Below are 22,154 nucleotides of genomic sequence, written 5' to 3'. Positions count from 1 at the left end.
GAGTATCTCCGTCGGATCGGCCAATCTGCCTGTGACTTCCCCCCCTCCAGCCCCTTGTTTTCCCCCGCATCTTACGCCCGGAGCTTCAGCCAACTACCCTGGGTGATGTCGTCCTTTTTCACCCTGCCCGCTTCGCAGCGGAAGCGCAAGAGGGAAGACCGCGCCGGAGCCCCCGCATCTAAGAAACGAGGTGTCGATGCAGACGGAGATGCGAGCGGAAAGAGTGGCAGCAAGAAGAACAGGGAGCCATCGATTTCAGGAAGCGATATCGACGAGGATGAGCTCAGTGCTGTGTCTGGATTGTCCGATGAGGAGAGTGGCTCGGAATCCGACGAAGGAGAGACGGCCGGAGACCGGAGGTTGAAGCTTGCGGAGCGATACCTGGATAATGTCCGGGAAGAGGTGGATGACTACGGCTTCGATGCGGCCGAAATTGATCGGGACTTGATCGCGGAGAGACTAAAAGAGGATGTGGTATGTACCGGCCTTCTCATTCTGCCTTTGCGCGGCTGGTCATGCCTGTTACCTAGAGCTGACGAGATTTGCAGGATGAATTCAAAGGACGCGTTTATCGCCAGATTGCTTCGGATTTGGCTTTCTCGACAGCTCCTCATACATTCTTCCGCGCAGACACCCAATCGACGACGTCAATTGCAGTCCACTCGCCCTATGTTTATACCGTGTCGAAGGATAAGACCCTGATCAAGTGGGAACTCGCCACACCCACTTCCGCGGCATCTACGACGAACGGCGAAACGTCCAAGCGTCCCCCACGGCCACAGCGCAAAAAACCAAAGCAAGTGAGATTCGTCCGGGGCTTGCGGAAGGTTGCAGAAACCGGTGAAGAGCATGGTCATACCCAGAATATCTTGTCCGTCGCAGTGTCACCGTCTGGAAAGTTTGTGGCTACTGGAGGACAAGACCGGAAACTCATTGTTTGGGATGCGGAGACGCTGACTCCTCTGCAAACCTTTATCCAACACCGCGACGCTGTCTGTGGTCTTGCCTTCGCTCGCCACATCTCTACCATGAGCTCCGGAGAGCAGCTTTTCTCCGGCTCCTATGACCGAACCATCAAAACCTGGTCTTTGAGCACGGCCGGCCATGCATACGTTGAGACGCTTTTCGGTCATCAGGACTATGTGACATCAGTCGCTGCAATGACTATCGATCAGTGTGTCAGTGTCGGATCCCGCGATCGCTCGGCCAGACTGTGGAAGGTCGTCGAAGAATCCCAGCTGATCTTCCGCTCCGGTTCGAAGAGCGCTTCTTACCAAGAAAACAATATTGACTGCGTGGCACCTTTACCTCCTAACCATTTCGTTACCGGGTCAGATTCGGGCTCACTCTCGCTCTGGTCCGTCCACAAGAAAAAGCCTCTCCATACGATTCCTCTCGCCCACGGCCTCGACCCCTTACCTCCACTAGACGAACTCTCTGCCGAGGTCGACCAGGCCACCGCAGCGCACAACTCACGTCATCTCCGGCGCATGCCTCGCTGGATTACCGCATTGGCTACCGTTCCCGGCACCGATATCGTGCTCAGCGGCAGCTGGGATGGCTTCATTAGGGCGTGGAAGATCTCGGAAGATAAGAGGACCATCATCCCACTGGGCCCTGTCGGAGCAGGGTCCAGCATCCCGCTACCCCCCGACACACCATCCGAGCAACTGAAGCAGTCCCTCGCATTCGACACACCGACGAGCCCGGATCGCATGGCGGTCGATGACGCGCCGGTCCAACAGACCGGAAGCGCCGATGAAGAAGCAGAACCGCTGATCAAGGGTGTTATCAACGACATTGCAGTTTTCGAACGTCGCGCAGATACCGCCAAACCGGGCCAAGCATCCACGGAGCCGAAGTCCAAGTCCAAGTCGAAATCCCAACCCACCGCACCCGAGCAACGTGGCCTCTGTATCGTAGCCGCCGTTGGCAAAGAACACCGGTTAGCACGCTTCAAATGCTTCTCCAACAACTTCCACGACGGCCCCTCCGCCGACGGCCGGAACGGCGCCGTAGTCTTCGAGGTGCCATTCATCTCCGATCAGCAGCCGAAATAGGCGCTAACTTCGGCGGTGTTGGCGGCAGCGACGGCGACGGTATGAAATGTAGTGAAATGGATGGCGTCCCGTGTATCCCATATTTTCTTCCATGCATGTACTATCTTATTCCCGGGCCGGTGGTGTCTGCATCCTGCTTCATCTTCATTGCTTTAAAAAGTTCGCATTAGAAGAGGCTTTTCCCCTCGTCTCTGTGATTTTAGCCGGTTTGTACTGTATATACTTTTAAGATATCTTTTTTTTTTTCTTTTTTCTTTGAATGGATGTATGTCAACCTTTCAGTATTATAAAAAGCGTACGGAGTACAATAAGCACGTACTTTAGAAGCAACACTTGCCAACTGACCCAACCAAAAGAATTAAAATTTAAGGAATAGAAAAAAGTAATCAGCCCCCCAAAGCACCAAGACGTCCCCACCATCCCCCAACTACCACAGCCTCATTCCTTCCAAATTCCAAGTTCCAAATCCCAACATAAGTAAATACACCTACCCAACAACCATACAAAATAACCGCCAAATACCCAACTACTCCTCCACCCTAACCAGTACCAAATCTCCAGCCCCATCCGTCCCACTCCCCTCGACTCACCAGGCCCCAAACCTAAGCGCCGTGTGTGACTATACCCGCATATCTGCATATCTGCAAGCCGCAATGCAATGCCAAGGGTGTGGCAGGCTGCCAGTGCCAGCAGCAAAGCGGTCGGTCCCATTAAGCCCCGGCGCTAAGGCCGGCGACTAAACTGAAGGCGGATTGGAATACCCGGGCTCGGGGCCCAGGCGGGGAAAATTGGCTAGCATATGGAGTACTATGCAGATAGGCGGTTGTGGGAGGGATTGATAGTCCAGGATTTTGACGCGCGATGGGATACAGGCGGTTATTTCATGGGAAAGAGGAAGAGAGGGGGTGAGGGGGGTAAACCTTATGCGTAGGGTGATGGGGATATAGATGGTGGTGACTGGGTGGTTTAGTTGATGGCGAGCTAGGTGGGTTCAGGGCTGAGCTCTGGATGCATAATAGTGAGAGGATTGTTGGTAGGTGGTGGTCCCAGTCATGGGGTGATTGTCATTTTTGCAATCTAGAAGAAGAGGGGGCGAAGTGCGCCCCAAGGTACCTGGTAATACATGTGTTTTGAGAAAGAACCGAACTTCGCTAGTAAACAACCCCTACCCAAGGTACAGAAGAAATGGCGAATGACAGCGGATAACAAACGGGGGTATTTTTTAGATGGCTTGTAGAAAAGGCTAGGATTTCGCCATTCAATGATACAAAAGAGTCCCTAACACCTGTAGAATGGAACGTAACCCCTTGTTGTTTCACCACCGCAATCTGATGGGGTGAAGGTACCTGATATGACAAGGGAAGATTTTTCATGTCTCACGCATTGGTGGTCTAGCACCAAACAAGAGCAAAGACACAGTTGAAGTGTCGTTAACAAGAGATTATCAATCGTCATTAGTCGTAGATAAGATGTTGAGCTGGTTCAGAAGGCAGAAGGTCGGCAGTTGCCTCGATCCCTTGTCCTCCTGGTCGGTCGCACGGGGCCCTCGTCAGAATCATCGTCCACACTGATTGCATTCATGGTGGACGACCCCGCGGGCACCTGCTGGGGACGACGTGCATCCCCATGAGATGTTGCTCGGGAAACAGATCCGGTCTGTCTTGATGCTGTGGCAGGTGTCCCGTTTTCGCGAGGTGGAGAGCTGGACTGTATGCGGTAGGTCGGGATTCGATTGCGTCGAATGCCACTGACAGGCGGCCGAATTGGCTCGTCATCCTCATCGTCGTCATCGTCGTCGTCATCGTGCTCCCCATCCTCATCTTCATGGCTATCATCAAGGTCGCTTTCATCCGACATCTCGTCAAAGGCTTCGCTTCCGATAGTTGTCGTGCGAGTGATGGAGAACTCATGCGGCCCTACTACCGTAGATCGGTCCGATTCGGAGTAGTTATCATGTTCCAAGTCATCGTCGATGAAGGAATCCATGTCCGCATCCTCATCTTCATCCATGTCACTATCCTCTTCAAGAGCTGAAGAAACCCCCGAAGGCCAGTCAACAGGAATCTGCCGGTGGAAGGGTGCATTCGCGCGCGCTGGGGGAAGATCCCCGGGACGTAGGCCGTACCATTGACGGTAGAGTTGATCTAGCTCGGCGGGCCGAATATCAAGAGGCAGCTCATCGAAATTTTCGTCCCATCCATAATCGTCAGTGTCCCCAAATCCATCTTCAAGCTCGTCGTCGTCCAGATAGTCCGTCATTTCGGAATTCTCTTCCGATTCGCTCCAACCAGAGCTGTCTGTCACGGAGTCATCATCCTGCCGGTATCCGCATTGCGCGCAGCCTGAATCCTCCTCAAGCTCCCATGAGCAACGTGGACAACGGACAACATTGTCCTCAAGGTCCACAATAGGTTGCGCAGTTGGGACTTTCTTGTTAAAGGTTCCACGAAACAGACCTCCTTCTTTCGGGTGTGTATTCAATTTATCTTGTTCAAGTCGTCCCGCTTCTTCGCGTTGGTGGCGTAGGTGTTCGTCTGTCGTCTCGCCCTTATCGAGCAGCTCTGGGCGGCTCGTGAACATTTGGACAACGGCGCGAACCTTCACCGTATCAGTCAGTGCCCATTGAGCGTCCATCAAGATTGCAACACAGTGCAGGCCTTACCAGGTAAGCGGGAGCGGGTTGCGCTTTGACCGGCGCTCGACAGTCCGGACAGGTCTTGTTGTGCCTCCCACCGACGAACCAGGATGTCAAGCACTAGGATGAAAGATTAGATATCGCCCAAGCAGCTACTGTAGAGGCAGGCTTTACTGACACTATAGCAAAAGGTATGTCCGCAGGCGAGGGTGTAGGGTTCATAGAGAGGTCGGATGCAAACACCACATTGTAGGATAGAACGAATATCGTCGACATGGCCTTGCAGTGTCTGAAAGAGCTAATAGAGAAATAGTCAGCATACAGAAAACCCAGGATCCGAGTAAAGCAGCTCACCCCCGATGCGTTGTCCCCGTGGTTCACTTTTGGCGCGTTGCTACCTGCGCCATTGCTTAAGGCAGCTCCAGCGGGAGTGGATTCGGACATGGTGTAGATTTCCCGAATCAGACGTTGATGGTAAAGGCCGTATATAGTGGAAGTCCTGTTCTTGTATACAACGCGATAAACGGGGTCTCGGATATAGAGAGGCGGTACGCGGTCGGAGAGGAAGGGGGTGGCAGATAAGTCTCTAAGTATGGACGGACTTTCAGGTACGCGAGAGAATCGCCGACATAACTGGGTCCCGGAGGTGCTTTGACAGAAGGAACACCCCGAGAAGTGCTCGAGTCCAACAATACGGGAGAACGGTCGGGGGGTTGTCGGGAAGAAAAGCTTGCTGGCTTGAAGGCACTAGAAAATATGGGCAGCACGAAACAAAGCAGACGCGAAGGCCAAAGAAAGCATCATTGGTCTGGACAGGGCGGCCGGGCAAGATGTGAGCATGATTTTCTGGTCGGGAATCGGCGCGCAAACCGAACAAACACGCGCCATCAAATCGGGTCCGATCATGGAATGGATCCATCCAACACTTCCCCCATCCGCAATTACGCGGGTCGCTAGGAGCATCATCTTCATCTCAGCCCGAACCGTCGCTCGCGAAACTGTGGCCGATGATTTGTCCTTGGACGAGCTAGGGGCCTAGCTGCCTAGCAGCCTACCCTAACGAGGACTAAGGTCGAGGGGTAGGTAGGTAACTAACTAACCGGCTCCATCTCGCCGTCGCGACGCCAATCCATCGCTTCCGCTTAGATACCCCGTCAGCGCTGTCGTGAGCGGCTGTGATCAATAATCTTAACAATAACGTACTCCGTCTAGCCGTCAATTATGACAGCAGCTTTCCAGATCACATCCTCGGCGAGTTATCACACGGGGGGTACCAACAACTTGATATGCCCCCTTTCCAGACCTGTGCATCTGCCTGCACTTCCTGGCGCTTCACAGGACTGCTGAATGCCAGCTGTGTGTGGTCACAGAGCATGTGATGCATCCGAATGCATATCGGGTGCTTCTGCCGTGGCAATAACTAGGCTTGCATGTTTCCAGCATACTCCGTATGGCGATAAGAATAAGGCAAAATTGGGGCACAAATGACTACCGGCCACATTTAAGATCCAGAAGCCCCTCAGTCAAGTCCTACCGCCAATATGCTTATTATTTATTACTCGCTTCTCCCCCGTTGTATGAATTCCCTTGGAGCCGCGTTTGAAGGTGTTGACAACGCAAGCATCAACGTGAGTCACATACCTATAGAGCATATAACGAGATGATTTTTTCTAGGTTTCCCTGTCCAAATCTTACACGGTTTGAGTCGTCGCGGCGGCCGGCGGATTGTACTTTAGCCTGGCACATGCATATCTTTGGCTCACTACCTCCTTAATCGCCCTCATTGCCCCGAGGCGCTTAGTAGGCGCTTGATGATCTCACTATTTCAAACCATCTCAGGTTTATCAGGTTCTTTTCATGAGATCATGGTTTGCTAATTATCTACCGGTTACTATTACACAGAATCGAGGATACTGAGAAAGAAGAAAGAATAATAAATTTTATTTCAATCTGGCATCCTACTGGACGATATCAAGGGAATTAAACGAACTGTCAGTGCTACATCGCTGAATCATTCAAGCCCAGTAAAGCTACGAGCTCAACAATTCCCGTGCAACAAAGCATCAGCATTTTCGATCAAGAAAAGAAACCCATCAAATCAGTGGCCCAGTTGCAACCATTGTCGTTATCACGCGCCAGTCCGATAGCACCCAGCGCGACACCGAAGCCATCAGCGGGATAACCTAAGAATAACTAAAAAGAATACCTAAAAATGACATCTCGAGACCAGCCGGACTTGATTTTGAGAAGATGAAGTCGAAGAAGAGAAATAGCAGAGCATCACCAGCCTTTGGATAGCATCCGGAGACCGGTTCAGTCCACAGCAGCGAAAGTGCGCTTCCTGGACTGCTGCAGCTTGAGATCCTCGGAGATCAAGTGGCTGTCATCGAGGACGCCCTTGATAACTTTGTCATCATCAACAATTTCCTTGTCCATATGCTCCAAGAAATCAATCTGCTCGCGGATGAATCGTTTCACAGCACGAGTATCGAAAGCCCGTTTAGCTCGCTCTCGGTCCCGCATGAGCCTGTTGGCTTCGCGAAGACGATCTTCAAGGATCTCAAAGCGGTATTCAGCGAATCCATGATATAGTTCGCTTAGGTTTGAAACGGGACGAACTGTGGTAAGAACAGTGTCGTCCTTGATGGCGGAAGCGCGAGGTCGGAATGATGTGACCATGGAGATCCGCTCGGTCGTTCCCAGCGCACGGAGAGCCTGGTGTTCAATGTACCGTCCCTGAAGAATCACCGCCGAACCCTGTGACGATCCATCAGTCCTGTGCTCTATTGAGTAGTGATCTTGTACTTACCATCTGCGGTCCTCTAACCTTTACAACCTCGCCGTTTCCCTTTCTAAGGGCTGTTTCTCCGCCGACCATGTCCGTGCAGTCGGAAAGCATGGTCACACAGACGAAAGGATAACTATCAGTATGCCAGTCCACGATGGGGTTCTCATCTTCCCAAGGGGTTCCTGCGACCCCCTCGTTAGATGCTCGGTTGACCTTCTCCAGAACTTCCTGGACGGCCTGGTTCTTCTCCTCCTCGCTATTCGTGGAGATGTTCACGTGCCCGATCTCGAAATCCATGGCGGGTACGAGTTCAACACCTGCAATCTTTGAGATGATAGCCAGCGTCTCGGGGTTTTTCCAGGCATCATAGACGAATGGTGCGCACCTGTTTCAATATGTCAGTGCTAACTTGAGATGGTGGAAGAAGCTGGGCTACTTACTCTGCTGCATAACCCCGCAATTGGCACTGAGCGATGTTGCTCGAATATTTGTGCTTAGCAAACACTTCGTCGCTCAAGACCTCTTCGCGCATGAGCCGGATGGCCTCAGTCGAGAACAGCGGGAAGGGCTCAGAGACACCAATCGGCGAAACGCCACGACTGTCAGGATAACCAAGCTCCTTCATAGTGTGCACCTTTGAAGGAGGAGTATGTGCGAGGTGCTTGGAGGGATCGAAAGATGCACGATCGCGTGCCAGGGTCACCTTTTTCATCTGAACAGTCTCTTTTCCATTGAGCTGAACAGTTCCGGTGGAAGTTGAGACTGAAGTGGCCACGGGCGCCATTGTTCGGAGTTGTGAGAGCTTTCACGGAACTCTCATCAGCACTGACCTCTTATATGATGAGTACCAGGAACTTACCGTTTGGTTGGTCTTTCGAAAGCTATGAGAGGTATTTTGGCTATCGACTTGCAGGTGCTCGAAGGATATCTGCGAAGAAGATGGGAGGAGGAAAACTGTCAAGGCAGGTCAAGGTATTTATACGCCAGTTATCACGACCTCACTTTCTGGTCAACTCCGATGATAAATTCCTTGACACCGTGCGAAAATTCAATAAATCGCTCAAATTTCCTCTCATAAGGGAGATTCAGATAATGTTTGGCTGCTGACAACGGTGCCTAGCTAGGAAATACTGCGGGATCACCCATTGCCAGTGAATGCAGATGTGGTGGGTTCCTTCCGTTCATACCAGTCCCGTTAATGCATACATCAATATGACGAATGGTACCGATAATACATGAATTGAGGGGGTGAATTTCCTGTTATCCGGCTCCGATGTTCGTTCACTTCCGTTGCTGCCTTTCCTGAGGATTGGCCAAGCGCGATTCTCCTCATGCACAGGCTGTGACAGCGGCATGAACACGCTCCTGGCAACTGTGGGTCAGGAGAGGGACCCGCGGCCATAGCCCATGGAAACTGTTCCTATGTTCGGTTTGGCACAGTGAATCGATATTCCACAAGGCATCCTTGCTGTGGCGATCAGTCACGGCTTGATTGGTTCTTGATTGCCACTTGCTTAGAGTACTCGGTGGGAACATGACAAGAGGGTCCCTACGGGCGTCCTTCCCATGGTCAGATAGCGCCACGACGTTATAGTATTCCTGTCAACCGTTTTGGAAAGTCGGACCAGGCAGCTTTCGAACCGACACTGCTGTGGCTAGCGTCCAAGCATCCGACTACGCCAGACCGAGCCCGATGCATGCTACTACATTTCCTGTTTGGGAAAGGAGCCGCCAATGAATCGATAAGGGAATTCCAGGATCGGTCGGGCACCAGTTGACATCCTGCTCAGTCCAAGATCTGAGCTTGGGCGAATGATGGAGGGATGTCAGCAAGCTGCGTGCTGGGCTCCGCTAGCATGCCGCTAGATGGGACTTTTTGACTTGATTTGGGATTAGGATCGGAGCGGATCCATTTGTCCAGCTCGGCAAGTTATCAGAAAGATTGGTGCGGCTATCAGATAACGGAGACCCCCTCCCTCCGTCTGTTGGCGATTTGCGACCTGCACGGCTGTCGCGGCCTCGCGGGCGCTCTTTGGCCCTTGCGCTCCCCGCGCATATCCTGGTGTCACTTGATGTCTACCCCCGGTCAAGGGGCATTTCGAAATGACTAGTGGTCCTCGTATCTCGACAAACATGTGCTTTAGGGGCAGGGTTCTAGACGCCCCCTGCGTGGCAATGTCGGCTATAGAGATATCATCGCAATCACCACCACAACCAAACCACCAACGAGTTCGGGGCCGAGTAAATGGGGCTATCATGGTCTACCGGAGAGACGTAAATAAGGATTAAATTGCAGGGACAAAATTCATGTCTATCAGGGTTGTCGTATCAATGACGGGCTTTGGGATCACTGTCAGTCTTCTTCATAGATCGAATCCAATCCGCGTGTCTGTAAACGACCAGTCGGTACTTGATGATTAGGGAGATTCTTTTCAATCCTCTCAATGTTGCCAAGTGGGGTTGTTACCTTCTTACGGGGATGGACCACGCGCCAGACACGGCAGGCATGACTTGCGGGTTGCGAGAGTTGAACCCAGCCCAATCTGCTATCTTTCTTTGATCTTATTTACCTTCTTAGAGTCAGCATCACCATATCATAAACTGGTTCGTCACCTTTTTGACAAGCGTAACCGAAGTCAGGAAGCTTACGCAACAGAGATGGCCGCAATTCTGTTTAGAGATTGTGTTAAGACCAGGGTGATGCCCACGGGGAAAAAGAAAAGAAAGCAGGAGGGGTAATTGTTCGGGGGGGGACGAAATTGGTGCAGGGTTAATAGCCTGGTAAGTGAGACGGTTCACATCTAGCTCCTGCAAACCTAAATCTGGAATACCCCGGAAAAGGTCCGCGAATGGCTCGTTCTCTTCCTTGATCCTCGAATCCCGAGTCTCGAGTCTAGACGGTGGTGAAAGCACGGAGCATGCCGAGCAGTGCAGTCCCGCTTTCCAGGAAAACACCGTGGTAATCGCCTAGAATGCTCCTTTGGGATATCTATCTTTATCTTAGCTGGAAGTATCAACTCCGTAGGCTTGTAAATTGTCGGGGCTGGATCTCCACGCCAAGACTGGCGGGTCTAGATTTTCGCCCGGCCGCCTTCGATTGGCAGTTTGGCACAGGAGTCCTCTCCATCATCAACAACAACATCCGCAGTCCCCGAGATACTGATCCATCTCCCAACTAGGCATCCAGTCCTTCCTGTTCGGCGCCACCTCCCTTAACCTCCGTATATCCGGTCTCAAAGGTCTGTAACCGCTTGTTGGCTTGACTTCTCACGGACTATGGCCTCCCAATCGGATCAGCAGCCACCCTCGTCGGAACAAACCCAGACCAATGCCTGGGAACGGGTGGAGCGGAGATTCACCAGGTATGCTTAGGCTTTCGACGGCCTCTTCCACACTCACCGTCTTTTGACACCGGTGGTCACACTCAACGGTGTCCATGTGCTCGAACCTGCAGCAGTTGGTTTTCCAATGCTTGGGCGGTTTTTGCCCCGTGGTCGGTTGATAGATGCCAATGGTTCCCTGACCATCATCGCCATCTTCTTCGTCTTCGGGGGACAGGGTGTCTCTATTCGTACATGGCGGATTTAGGGTCCATGACTAATGGTTTCCTTTCATTCTCAGCAAACCTGCAAGTGAATACTTTGATCCATGTCAAGATTTTGCGGATAGAAGCCTAAAGTGCATGAAGCGCAATGGCTTCGATAGGGAGATGTGTTCGGATTATTTCCAGTAAGTTCTATGGTTCCTTGCATTATGTAACCTTCATTCGCCTTGGCTCCAATGGATAGATGTCTTGCAACCATGTATATCCAATAGACTACAGTCGCTGCCGTCTCATTCTATCTCGTGACCAGATCAGCTCCTTTCCTGAGCTTCTAGGCTGTTGTGGATTCTCTATCCCGCTGGCTAACCGAAAACCTCCCAGGGCTTATCGCGATTGTAAAAAGCAATGGGTAAGTACGAACCATCAGTTTCCTCTTTTGCAGCCCTGCCGACCCGCTGGTTATTACAAGAGCTCGGAGATGTGCTGCCGCGCGCATCGAGGGTATTTCCGTATTGGTTTCGGTCCCATGACTGACAGAGTACCACTGCAGTTAACTCAGAAGAAGCTTGGCTCGTCGGCTCAGAAACAGTGATCGAGAGATCCCGCCGGTCCTTTCAGTTGTGCTGCACCAATTGCTGGTGGCCCAATCATGCTATCAAGCCTACGTTTGCCGGTCTCCATTTTTGACTGTGTCCAGGCCCATGCCTCCAAAAATTCCTTTGGCTCGTGGGGAGCAGATTAGGCTTTTCTCGCATCATGGCGTCAGGATAACCCTGGTTATCGGTCATCCCGGTCATGGACCAGGAAGCGACGGATGTCTTCATATCTTGATAAGAGATTGCTTCCTAGCGCTAGCTTTCCGTCATCCAGAAAACAATTGCTGCTTCCGCCATCTGATCCTTATCTCTGCAATGTGTTGGCTAGCCTGCAAAATAGCAGTTGACTTTTTTGGGCAGGATTCCCTGGCGTCCTGATGCACGACTTTCGTCTATGTTTCGGCTTTTGATACCTGTATATTATCTGTGTCTACATTGGAAACGTACCGTTTGATTAAGAATGAGCTCCAAGTGTCCCATCCTATGAATAGTACTCATAATCGATGGGTTAGAGGAATTGACAAAGTGGCTTGGTACATGGGATCATGTATGAAATATATACTATCTGAATCTCGGGGAATCATAGGAGTGTTCCACACCCCAAAGCTTCGAGGATTAATTCGACAACGCTCAATCTACTATAGAGGCCATTGAAATTCTACCTTCGCTTCTCACTTGCTACTACATGCCCATCCTTAGTGCCCTGATCAATGTCTACATGGCATTGCGGACTATCAGCAAGTGTCGAGCTCTCACCGCCTTCCCGTCGAGCTTCCCCGCCCACCAAACTCAGCAGAAAGCCGATAAAGAAAGTATGGAGAGCCACCTTAATTTCTCCCCTCATCATCGCGGTATAATCTTCCCCGCACACCGTGTGCTGTGCTTGGACGCGCAGCATACGCTTCGTTCGCCTGATCTGGGTATAGTCAAAGAACCTCTTATAATTTTGCTCACTCGTCTCCTCGAGTTTCCCTTCTCATCATGTCCACCAATGACGCCGTGTTCCAGCGGCGGAATAAGCAGGTTCAAGATGCCATTGACGGGCAGAATCTTAAGCAGGCTCTCCAGCTGATTGATAAGCGTATCAAGAAGGGTGAAGATACGAGGTTCCTCAAGGTGGGTACTATCTTAGCTTATATGTTTTCGTTGCACCCTGTCTGCGTGGACTAAGCAGACTACTCCCAAATTGTTTGTTACATATTCCTCATCGTACAACTTGCTGACTAGTGAATGTGGCCCAAAAGGCATGGAAGGCAAATATCCTGTTTCGTCACGCTGACGAACTCAACCGCAACCGTGGTATCGCGGAGACCATCGAGCTATGCAAAGCTGAACCGCCCACAACGGATCTCGACACCCTGGATATCCTCCACGAGACGCTGGAGAGGATGCCTGGTCATGCGGACACGCTGAGGAGCATCTGGGAGAAAGCTTCGAAGGCCAACCCCCGGGAGATGGATATCCAGATGAGATGGTTCGACTATGCTTTCGACGGTGACGACTGGAAGTCTGCACAGAAGGTCGGTGCTCGACACGTGCCCTGACAAAGAGATCTACGAGGCTGATTTACTCCATATGGTCGACTCTTAGGCTGCTATGGCTCTTCAAAGCAACTTCCCTAAGAAAAGGAAGTACTACTTGTGGGCCATCTTCCTTAGTTATCTCGTCTCCGTTGACGAGGCTAGCTCGGAGACTGACCGCAAACTTTTTGGAATGTTGGCCTACCGTATGGTATCCAAGGCTGCCGAAAGTGTTCCTTCCGATTCGGTATGTTCCATAGGATTAACCCCAACTCTGGTCAGACATCAGGTTGGGTGTCGGACCTCCTACTATTGCCTTTTGTGACAACATGGTGATTTATGAAAACAGAAAGAATTGCTGAGCACCCCCAGAGCTATACAATCAGCTGAGGAGCTGCTACTACTCATCAAGATCTTCGAATCTCAAGGACGGCATGCCGAGATTGTGAAGATCCTCGATAGTGAGAATCTGGGCATCAGCTCACGCCTCATCCAGAATGATTGGTCTTTCATTGGAGATAAGCTCTCAAACCTGGAAAAGGCCCAGATGTGGGCCGAGGGGCTGGCGTACACAAGGGAATTACTTGCAATTCCCACAAATGAGGCTGAACGCAAGGCTCTTCAAGAGCGTGACGACTGGGCGGTCTGGCACCTGCTCATCGTCGCGACCAAACAGATCAACAGTCCAGAGTAGGCTCTCAGCTCAGTTGTGGGGGAATCGTGCACGGTAGCTGACAATTTCCTAAGGACTACGACCGAGACGCAGAAATTCCTCGACGATTTCATTGCGGCTTCACCGAAGTCCCGCAATGCGCAATTGGCTCGACTTGACCTTGTGCACTGGTCTTTCCTGTCAGATAACCTGAAATCTGATGATTTGATCTCTGCTTGCCAGGAGTACTTCGATCACAACAAGCACAAGCTTTATTGCTTTGGTGATTTGCGAAGCTATGTGCCAGCACTGGACAAGCCCTCTCTGTTGAAATTTGTGGAATATGTCTCTAAAGGCGCAGAGGTACAAGCTGAAGTAAGCTCCAAACACTTGCATGTGCTGACTTTAGCTGATCTCATGGTCCAGGGGCAATCTGCGTCCAAAGAAGTTGGAAAGATCAATGCGCTCAAGTGCGAATACTGCTTTCTACTATCGGCAGACGAAGCCAATGCGTCTAAGCCCAAAGTCGAGGAGTTCGTTTCCCGGTGCTTGCAGGTCTATCGCGAGGTCGAACGCCCCGAGAAAAGCTCGGCGCCATCTACGATCGAGAGCCAGCCCAGTGATGACTTATGTCTGCTTGCAGCCATGAGTCTAATTCGCTTCAGCGGCGCATGGATTTCTGGCAGCAACGAACAAGTCCCGGATACTGCTCTTATCCGCGCAGCAGCAATCTTGGAGCGCCTTCTGGTTGACTCGCCTCACAACTACCAGGCGCTGCTGCTCCTTGTCCGCATCTATCTGCGTCTTGGTGCAGGATCTCTTGCCCTCAAAACCTTCAGCAAACTTTCCGTTAAGCAGATCCAGTTCGAGACGGTTGCCCATAACCTTTTCACACGTCTCGCGACCATCCACCCACACTCTGCACCGCCGATTGAGGGAGCAGAGTACAAAGACTTCAACCCTCAATCTGCTTTCGTCCAAGCCCTCAATTTCTTTAGGACGGCGGATGTTACAACTGTTCGGAATCGTTCCAAGGGACTTGACTATGGAAGCTACGTGAACATTCAAGGCACCATTGATCTACAGAAGCGCCTTAAGCAGAGTATCTGCCGCAGAATGTGGGCATTGGATGTGAGACGCATCCAGCGCCTGGCTGGCGGGGACCCTATGGGCCGCTACGAAGACATGGGTAAGTCTGTGACACCCTCGCCCGATGTGCCCTTTCCTAACGTAACCCACAGCAAGAGATAAGTCACCCCTGGTTGATCAGCGCATTTTCGATGCCTTCATGAACTGCGAAGCACCTGGCCAGCCTACATTTGAGGAAAGGATGCGCGTGGGACCCCTGCCTCGTGTGAGTTATATTCCATTCCATGACTCACGGATGCGGCTGACTAGTACAGGATCAATGGGTGAAATCTTCAAGAATGACAGACCATCTTTTTGACCTTCTGAAAACAATGGCGGCTCAGAAACCAGTGTCTGTGGAACCTGAATTGCCCAGTCTCGAAGATGTTGTGGGACCCAACGCGGAAGCCGAAATGACTCCGTCTGAGATCGAAAGTGCCAAGGTAAACTTAAGCATTTTGACGCTGGCTCTGTTCCTGAACGGATCAAAGTCAATCGCCTCCGAACAGGTTGATGCCTGTCTCAATCTACTAGAAGAATGGTTGGAGTCTACGCTTAAAGGCGTGACTGTGAGCGACGCCAATGTTTCGCCGGTCATGTCCAGCACGGCGATCTTTTTGAAATCAGAGACCCCCACTGCTCCATCCTGGGCGTACTTCCACAGTCTCTTCATCGTACTCGACTCTCTCAAGGCCATGTCCCTTCTCTGCACTGTTGCGCTAAGGAAGGGAGCTAAGGGCAAGCTACCGAAGACGCAGGTGGAAAAGCTGGCTGACGTGACGCGTCAAGTCCATCAGGGCGTACGAATCAATATTCGAGTCCTCAAATCTCACATCTCTGCCCCCGGGGTTCTGGGCTCTCTGACTGACTTGGTTGTGGCTGGCTCTGGCCACGAAGACGGCCCCCAGCTTCGTGCTGAGCTGGACAAGACGCTAGACATGTCCGCTCTGGAGGTGTTCTGCGGTGAGTTGATGGAGAGCTGGGAGGAAGGTCTTGGTGGTATGTTCGCTGTGTCTTTGTAAAAGCCAGCTGAGGCGGTACGCAATGAAGCAATACATGTGAATTATACAATCGCCAGATTTCATGGCATTTCTATCTTTCGATACTGACATGGTCTGACGATGTGTGACATTTGTGTCGTCGCGATCGACAGGGAACATCACCTCCGCTGGGTTGATACAGTGTGTTTCGGGACGCTCCCGATCTCCGTGGCACCGTTAGACCGCGGAAGGTACTCCGTACCCTAGACAGCAACATAATTGTAGGACTAGTGTGACTTTGGTGTTTGAATGCTCACGAGGCCGAAAGGTGGGAATGCCGATCTCCTTCTGCAAGGGCGCTTTTGTGGACTGTTTCCTCCCTTGATTCCCGGCCTGGACCCGGTCCTGATCTCAATACTCGCATGAGCGACGTTGCCAACGAGGCTAGCAATTCGATATTGGCAGATGTGCTCAAGGACCAGCCTGCTGAGAGAGAGGGAGGGTCACACTGCTGCTGCAGCCGGAGAAGGAATCTCCCTGGAACACTACGTGGGCATTTCTCTTGCGGTTCCATGCTTGTGCCACGCACACATTCTCCGGCAGACGGCGCCGCCTTGCTTCCAGGGGGTAACAGACTAGGTAGAAGCCCCCCGGTGCCAGGTGGGTGCACTGTGCCATGCCTGATCGAGTGCTTAATCCTCATGGCCTGGTCCTGTCAATAAGCATGGTAAGAAAACCTGCAGTTACACCTGAGAATGTGTCACTCGGGCTGGCTTGGGCTACTGCTAAACGACAGTTTAAACTCCTGGTCTCAGCCCGACTGCTCTAATACTATTGTTCCTCATTTGTGATTCTGGCACGATAGACGATGCCATGGCCAGCCCTTCTCCACCCTCTTACGATTATCGACATACTTTCCAGCCATGGGATGTAGTCACTCAGACCGTATGTCTTACTGTGAGCACCAGCTTTGTCGCCATGCGTCTGTATTCAAAGCTCCATATCACAAAGGCGCCTGGATGGGATGACTGTACGTGACATTCAATCACAGTTTATCTTTGATGATGAGTGACTGGGCGATTTACTGAGCTTGATGTTCGCCAGGGACTTGCTGTATGGCCTGGGTATGGAGTTCGAGTCATTTGCTCTCGCTCGACGTTCCACACACTCATAAAACTCTCACTAGCTCGGACTGATAGGATATGTCGTTCTTGCTTTCGAGGCAGACAGACACGGACGTGGCGTCCATCAATGGGAGATAGACGCTTCGGATCTGCGCGAATTTTCCAAAGTATGAGGGTGTTAGGTTTTCTGATTCGCACCTGCAACAGCTGCTGACAATCGTATAGTTGGCAAACGCGTCCCAAATTCTCTACGGGCCTTTGATCTTCTTGACGAAATTGTCCATCTTCCTGCTATACGTGCGGGTATTCGCGCCATCGGCCAAGTGCAACCCATTCTGGTTCATACAGGTCCTTATCGGGCTGAACTTCCTGTTCTATCTGGCAGACACCATCGTGAAGATATGCGAATGCACCCCGCGGGCGAGAATCTGGGATAAAACCGTCCCGGGCAATTGTATCGACCTCAACGTACCGATCCTTGTGACGTCCATTGTGAATGTGGTTTCCGACCTTATGATGCTTTTGATGCCCATCAGGTGTGTATGGCGTCTACAGATTGCCGTGCGAAAGAAAATAGGAATTTCCGCGATATTTGCTGCAGGCATCTTGTGAGTTACATCGCGCGGATGCTCGTTCCTTGAGTGATAGCGCTAATTGCGTCGGGGGATAGTGGCTGCATCGCCAGTATAATGCGTCTTGTAGTTAGCATCGGGCAGCGAGACACGCCCGATAAGACGTACGACTGGTTTCCGGGGTTTCTATGGACGTAATGGCTCCTCGTGTCTTATAGGAACTGACTCTGACGTTCACATAGCTAACTTCGTGCAGAAGTGCGGAAATCACCTCGGGAATCGTCGCCAGTAGTCTGCCGGCCTTACCAAGCTTCTACAGACACACTTCTGAAAAGGTGAAGGTTCTGCTGACGGGTATAAAAACGGGAAGCTTTGCGACTTCTACGAAGAAATCAGTCAGCACGAGCAATGGATCTGGGGCTGGACAGTCCACTTCGCGCCCTGTCTGGCGCGCTGCTCAGTATCCTAGCAGGACCGATTTGGTGTCTGGGTCGGAATGGGAAATGGGCGAGGTCGGGCCGTTTCATGGGACGTGCTATACGACTACAGAAGCTACGGCGGAGATAGATGGGGAGAGAGGGTTCCACTTGAATGTCGATGGTCTCCGGGTCGGGGAGGGATGTGGACCGAGGGATGGGATTCTGAAGATCGTGGAGGTAGATATTGAGTCGGGTCCGGGGTGAGGACAAAAGCGATAAGGGCAGATGAAATATAATCTTCATGGATTAATGGTGATGATGAAATGAGCAAAAGAACAAAATTATTTACTTGACTCCGCAACTATCCCCATAAACTTAGGGTCGAGACTCCATACCCGGTTATCAGACACCTCAGGCAGCCGGGCCGCGGCGGATGACAAAGCGGGTGGGCAACCCTAAGCCCTAGGCTCGCTACGCACGCCCGCAACGGCCAACCAAAACCCGGCAAACACTATCGCGATTCCATCCGCACCGACGCCCATCGACTCGACAACTCCCAGCAGCAACCTCCGTCGTCGCCAACCGCAGTCGTCCCAACCGTCGAGATGGCGCAAGAACGTTCCGGAATCGTGGTCGGTCTGAACAAGGGCCACGTACGTTGTCCCCTGTCCTGAGCTTGGTTTTTCCCTTCCGCGTGGAGATTTGGTCCGGTCGAGTCGAACGAAATTTCAGATGTTTGAATGGATGGCGGAATGATACAGATATGGAAAAGCGAAAGCCGGGGAGGATGAATATATGCCGGGAGAAGTTTCTGCGCAGGATGTTTTATTCTACAACCGCCCAACATCTTTTTCGACCTTGAAATTTGAGCTTGAAATTGAAATCGTCCGACTCGGCTGGATCAAATCGGGACATGCCATTTTTTTTTATATTGCCATTTTTGATATAACGAAAATCGCGCAATGAAGGAAAACCACGGACGACCGGACTAACATGGCTTTGAATCTTTGCAGAAAACCACCCCCCTCAACACCCCCAAGACCCGGATCAGCCGTACCAAGGGCCAGTCTTCCCGCCGCACGGCTTTCGTTCGTGAGATCGCCCGCGAGGTTGTCGGTCTTGCCCCCTATGAGCGTCGTATCATCGAACTCCTGAGAAACGCTCAGGACAAGCGCGCTCGTAAGCTCGCCAAGAAGAGAGTACGTTGGTCCTTATGGAGGAGGGGATGGTTGGAGGTTCGATTGCTCGATTGCTCGATTGCTCGCTCGTTTGGTTCTATCTGCAATATTTGTCTATCGCGCTATCATATTCGACATGTCCGCCACCAAACTCGACTATCTTTCCACTCCGCATTGAACCAACATGCACATCAGACGAACAACACATTCTACCCGCAACCAACCACCAAGCACTACTCCACACCAACCAAACAAACCAGCAAGCCCATCCCATATAACCCCCGACCTAGCCATGAACCACCGAGCCATCGACCGAGCAATCCGAACCCCACCCCCACCTCCCAAACCCCCCAAATCTAAACCGAACCATCCCCGCTAACACTATCTCTCTCCAGCTCGGAACTTTCGGCCGTGGTAAGGCCAAGGTTGAGGACATGCAGCGTGTCATCGCCGAGGCCCGCCGCACTGGCGCTCACTAAACTTTCCATTTCTACCCGATCCATCCTCCTGTTTCCAGTTTTCTCTACTCCTATTAGCCAAGAATGAGATAACGAAAACATCATCCACCCATCCATCAAAAATGAAATGAAAGTGAAAGTGAATGTCAGATGAATACCTCCTCTTCCTCTTTTTTTTTTTTTTTTTTGGTTTGAGTTGTAGATCGTGTACGTGTGTGCGCGTACTTGGTGGGATGTGCATGCATGCATGCATGCTGGACTGGCCTGGTTGGTTGGGCGTGCTGACTGCGGGAGTGTGTGGTTGTGTGTGGACGGAGTAAAAAATAAAAGATTATATGAAATCTAATACAAGACTGCTTCTGGGAATTTTTTTTTTGGTTTCGGGGTGAGATTTACGTGGTATGTACGGTGTAACTTGATTGCGGGGTTGTATGTCATGCGTAGACACAGGAGTACTCATGTAGATGGATTCATATCAATCGTGTAGGTACATGGCCTATCTATCTTAGATTATTTCTTGCCGGGCAGTTTCAACCATTTAGGCATTCCGCCCGGTTTCCGCTTCTCTCCGCGGGCCCCGTCCCCAGTGCTGGTCGGCTTCGGTATGCTCACGTCCTCGCTCGTGTCCATCACATCCGGGGGCTGTTCGACTTTGAGTTCCTGGGCGCGCGTCTGCAGGGCAGGTTTCAATAGCTCGCGGCTCTGGCGGGCAGTCGGTGATGCAGTCGGATCCCAGGTGAAGTTGACCAGCACACGGCCGATCATGGCTAGATCCTTGATTAAGAGATGTTGGTCGGAGTCGGGGACGATGTTTTGGATGTTCCTCCCGGGTCCGCTCGTCCCTGCGGCTCCGGAGAGGGAGGATGTGATGATGAATTTCTCGTTGGCAAACGGCGCCGCAAGACAGTTTCGGACGAAGTCGTAGAGCGATTTACCCGTGTCTTCTTGTCCGAACTTTGCCACCACTTGGCTCTGGTCTGGTAGACGGACCTTCACATCCACTTCCTTGACCGCGGCGAGTCGTTCCTCCTCTGCGGCGGCTTTGGCGGCGATTTCGGCGTCCGTGGGAAGCCGTTGAGGGCGGGAGGTTGCGTTCAGCCGTCGCTGATGCGCTTTCGCGTGTTCGATGGATGGGACATAGTCGGTTTCGTTGTATGTGGTTTGTGCGGACTGAGGGGTGGCATTGGACGGAGGAGAGAACACCGTTACGGGTCGAGAGAAACCGGCTGGTACCTCCGTAGGTTCGGCGGCGGGTGCAGTAGGAACGGCTGGAGTGGCTTGTTCCGAAGTCCAAGGGGACTCATCCGTGGAGGCTGGCTGTTGTTGTGACTCTTCTGCTTCATTGGACGACTCAGCCTGGGATGGTTGCTCGGTAGGTGCGGGCGATGCTTCGGTCTTGGGGGTCGCGTCGTCGAAGGGTTTGAAGTAGTCTTGGATCTTGACCATCGCCTCCTCCAAGGGTTCCTCCGTGCGCCGGAAACTCAACCTCAGCAGTACATTTCCGCTGTTGAATCCCAGCTGCGCCAAAGATTTCTGTAGATCTGTGAACGAGGAGAGCTCCCGCTCCATAATCTGAACTACCGGGGTCTCATAGTACAGTCTTCCTGCTCCCTCATTGCCACTGGGGACACCACGTCCCGTCAGATTCCGAGTCGAGGCACCTCCCGCAACTCCAGCCTCGAATTTGCGCAGGATCAGCCATATCGTTGTCGTACTGGGGAATTTATCCAAAAGACGTCTGGAGGAGGGTGCTCCTCGTGCTTCCGATTCGGGCAGTTGTAAAGCGACGGTGACGACGGAGGGCGATCGGGAGAGTTGAACCAACTCCAGCTTTGCGCCGGGTGTGAGTCCCGAGAGGCGAAACACCAGTGAGAGATCGAGTTCTTTACCTTTGTATCTTGACAACAGTCGTCAGTCTGGGGAGTTTCGACCTGCTAGCATAGTTGGGCTTACTTTAGTCCATGCTGACTGGCCTCGACACCTAGCTTCTTGCAGGCTTCCTGTAATATATCGGTCAAATGCTTTCCAGGAGTAGTCTTGACCGTAGCTCTCCGAGCTGTTGAGTCCAGGACCACGACATGAGAGCTCATGGTTTGAGAGATTGGTGGGTTGCGGGGCGGGGAACTGAGGTTGACGATGGGACAAAAGCAGCGACGGTCGCGTCCCTTCTTTCGATAGTAGGGCTTAGCTGTCTAATAGGCGTGTCCAAATGTCTGGCTGCAACCAAAAAAGTCTAGACAAATAGAGTGTTCCAGGGATGAAGGAAGATGCTTGGTCAGGTCGGATGGATTAGTGATTGTAGGCAGCGGGCGCAAGCGTCATCGGCAGAAGCTCGGCGGCTCCACGCGTTGCTGGCAGAGCTTCAATCACTCCTCCATCCATCACTCCTCCGCCCATCTTCCATCTCCCATCGCCTCACAACCCCCTCTCCCTACTCACATCTCCCGTTATACCTCTAAACCGAACCGGAGATTCATATTCTATCTTGTCCCAAGCTTCT

The 22,154-nt window shown here is 51.9% G+C and overlaps 8 protein-coding genes across 8 annotated transcripts; 5 read left to right on the top strand and 3 right to left on the bottom strand.

The window, feature by feature from the left end:
• The first annotated feature begins 15 nt into the window (after positions 1-15).
• On the top strand, positions 16-2,372 carry BO80DRAFT_372047 (ribosomal RNA-processing protein RRP9). Its single transcript, XM_025716509.1, has 2 exons — positions 16-474; positions 549-2,372. The coding sequence occupies exons 1-2, from the start codon at positions 106-108 to the stop codon at positions 2,058-2,060; spliced, it is 1,881 nt and encodes a 626-aa protein (XP_025580170.1). The 5' UTR covers positions 16-105; the 3' UTR covers positions 2,061-2,372.
• A 784-nt stretch (positions 2,373-3,156) lies between these two features.
• BO80DRAFT_82649 (uncharacterized protein) lies at positions 3,157-5,219 on the bottom strand. The gene is made up of 4 exons (XM_025724825.1): positions 5,050-5,219; positions 4,874-4,993; positions 4,723-4,815; positions 3,157-4,658 (listed from the first exon to the last, which is right to left on the bottom strand). The coding sequence occupies exons 1-4, from the start codon at positions 5,137-5,139 to the stop codon at positions 3,543-3,545; spliced, it is 1,419 nt and encodes a 472-aa protein (XP_025580169.1). The 5' UTR covers positions 5,140-5,219; the 3' UTR covers positions 3,157-3,542.
• Positions 5,220-6,807: 1,588 nt separating this feature from the next.
• Positions 6,808-8,213, bottom strand: BO80DRAFT_372042 (uncharacterized protein). The gene is made up of 3 exons (XM_025716508.1): positions 7,924-8,213; positions 7,505-7,868; positions 6,808-7,452 (listed from the first exon to the last, which is right to left on the bottom strand). Exons 1-3 carry the CDS (start codon positions 8,193-8,195, stop codon positions 7,009-7,011), a joined length of 1,080 nt encoding a protein of 359 aa, XP_025580168.1. The 5' UTR covers positions 8,196-8,213; the 3' UTR covers positions 6,808-7,008.
• Positions 8,214-10,604: 2,391 nt separating this feature from the next.
• Positions 10,605-12,084, top strand: BO80DRAFT_421044 (coiled-coil-helix-coiled-coil-helix domain-containing protein). The gene is made up of 4 exons (XM_025718510.1): positions 10,605-10,845; positions 11,105-11,212; positions 11,409-11,436; positions 11,578-12,084. The coding sequence occupies exons 1-4, from the start codon at positions 10,760-10,762 to the stop codon at positions 11,617-11,619; spliced, it is 264 nt and encodes an 87-aa protein (XP_025580167.1). The 5' UTR covers positions 10,605-10,759; the 3' UTR covers positions 11,620-12,084.
• Positions 12,085-12,449: 365 nt separating this feature from the next.
• Positions 12,450-16,081, top strand: BO80DRAFT_82547 (MDM20/NAA25 family protein). The gene is made up of 8 exons (XM_025724824.1): positions 12,450-12,739; positions 12,868-13,143; positions 13,214-13,390; positions 13,493-13,833; positions 13,891-14,170; positions 14,222-14,984; positions 15,037-15,149; positions 15,199-16,081. Exons 1-8 carry the CDS (start codon positions 12,605-12,607, stop codon positions 15,943-15,945), a joined length of 2,832 nt encoding a protein of 943 aa, XP_025580166.1. The 5' UTR covers positions 12,450-12,604; the 3' UTR covers positions 15,946-16,081.
• A 695-nt stretch (positions 16,082-16,776) lies between these two features.
• Positions 16,777-18,282, top strand: BO80DRAFT_345202 (uncharacterized protein; the record flags this gene model as incomplete). The annotated part of the gene is made up of 6 exons (XM_025715313.1): positions 16,777-16,933; positions 17,008-17,027; positions 17,090-17,194; positions 17,253-17,635; positions 17,698-17,793; positions 17,856-18,282. 6 exons carry the CDS (start codon positions 16,777-16,779, stop codon positions 18,280-18,282), a joined length of 1,188 nt encoding a protein of 395 aa, XP_025580165.1.
• Positions 18,283-18,623: 341 nt separating this feature from the next.
• Positions 18,624-19,842, top strand: BO80DRAFT_498742 (60S ribosomal protein eL36; the record flags this gene model as incomplete). Its single annotated transcript, XM_025724148.1, has 3 exons — positions 18,624-18,671; positions 19,032-19,217; positions 19,592-19,842. The coding sequence occupies 3 exons, from the start codon at positions 18,624-18,626 to the stop codon at positions 19,673-19,675; spliced, it is 318 nt and encodes a 105-aa protein (XP_025580164.1). The 3' UTR covers positions 19,676-19,842.
• A 262-nt stretch (positions 19,843-20,104) lies between these two features.
• BO80DRAFT_397062 (putative UBX domain protein) lies at positions 20,105-21,928 on the bottom strand. Its single transcript, XM_025717363.1, has 2 exons — positions 21,608-21,928; positions 20,105-21,551 (listed from the first exon to the last, which is right to left on the bottom strand). The coding sequence occupies exons 1-2, from the start codon at positions 21,742-21,744 to the stop codon at positions 20,165-20,167; spliced, it is 1,524 nt and encodes a 507-aa protein (XP_025580163.1). The 5' UTR covers positions 21,745-21,928; the 3' UTR covers positions 20,105-20,164.
• Positions 21,929-22,154: the final 226 nt, after the last annotated feature.

The sequence above is a fragment of the Aspergillus ibericus genome, assembly GCF_003184845.1.
Source record: "Aspergillus ibericus CBS 121593 unplaced genomic scaffold BO80scaffold_2, whole genome shotgun sequence".
Taxonomy (NCBI): domain Eukaryota; kingdom Fungi; phylum Ascomycota; class Eurotiomycetes; order Eurotiales; family Aspergillaceae; genus Aspergillus; species Aspergillus ibericus.
Note: the sequence above shows the minus strand (reverse complement) of the source record. Positions and strands in the feature narration are given on the sequence as shown.

Excerpts from the sequence above, each read along its gene's own strand:
- BO80DRAFT_372047 (XM_025716509.1), top strand. The coding sequence starts at position 106 with ATGTCGTCCTTTTTCACCCTGCCCGCTTCGCAGCGGAAGCGCAAGAGG. Across the intron at positions 475-548 it reads AGAGACTAAAAGAGGATGTG|GATGAATTCAAAGGACGCGT; the intron begins GTATGTACCGGC and ends CGAGATTTGCAG.
- BO80DRAFT_82547 (XM_025724824.1), top strand. The coding sequence starts at position 12,605 with ATGTCCACCAATGACGCCGTGTTCCAGCGGCGGAATAAGCAGGTTCAA. Across the intron at positions 13,144-13,213 it reads ACTGGAAGTCTGCACAGAAG|GCTGCTATGGCTCTTCAAAG; the intron begins GTCGGTGCTCGA and ends GTCGACTCTTAG. Across the intron at positions 14,171-14,221 it reads GCGCAGAGGTACAAGCTGAA|GGGCAATCTGCGTCCAAAGA; the intron begins GTAAGCTCCAAA and ends CTCATGGTCCAG.
- BO80DRAFT_372042 (XM_025716508.1), bottom strand. The coding sequence starts at position 8,195 with ATGAAAAAGGTGACCCTGGCACGCGATCGTGCATCTTTCGATCCCTCC. Across the intron at positions 7,869-7,923 it reads TTGCGGGGTTATGCAGCAGA|GTGCGCACCATTCGTCTATG; the intron begins GTAAGTAGCCCA and ends ATATTGAAACAG. Across the intron at positions 7,453-7,504 it reads AGGTTAGAGGACCGCAGATG|GGTTCGGCGGTGATTCTTCA; the intron begins GTAAGTACAAGA and ends GGATCGTCACAG.
- BO80DRAFT_397062 (XM_025717363.1), bottom strand. The coding sequence starts at position 21,744 with ATGAGCTCTCATGTCGTGGTCCTGGACTCAACAGCTCGGAGAGCTACG. Across the intron at positions 21,552-21,607 it reads GCCAGTCAGCATGGACTAAA|ATACAAAGGTAAAGAACTCG; the intron begins GTAAGCCCAACT and ends ACTGTTGTCAAG.
- BO80DRAFT_82649 (XM_025724825.1), bottom strand. The coding sequence starts at position 5,139 with ATGTCCGAATCCACTCCCGCTGGAGCTGCCTTAAGCAATGGCGCAGGT. Across the intron at positions 4,994-5,049 it reads ACGGGGACAACGCATCGGGG|CTCTTTCAGACACTGCAAGG; the intron begins GTGAGCTGCTTT and ends TTTCTCTATTAG. Across the intron at positions 4,816-4,873 it reads GACATACCTTTTGCTATAGT|TGCTTGACATCCTGGTTCGT; the intron begins GTCAGTAAAGCC and ends CTTTCATCCTAG.
- BO80DRAFT_421044 (XM_025718510.1), top strand. The coding sequence starts at position 10,760 with ATGGCCTCCCAATCGGATCAGCAGCCACCCTCGTCGGAACAAACCCAG. Across the intron at positions 10,846-11,104 it reads GTGGAGCGGAGATTCACCAG|CAAACCTGCAAGTGAATACT; the intron begins GTATGCTTAGGC and ends TTTCATTCTCAG. Across the intron at positions 11,437-11,577 it reads GCGATTGTAAAAAGCAATGG|TTAACTCAGAAGAAGCTTGG; the intron begins GTAAGTACGAAC and ends GTACCACTGCAG.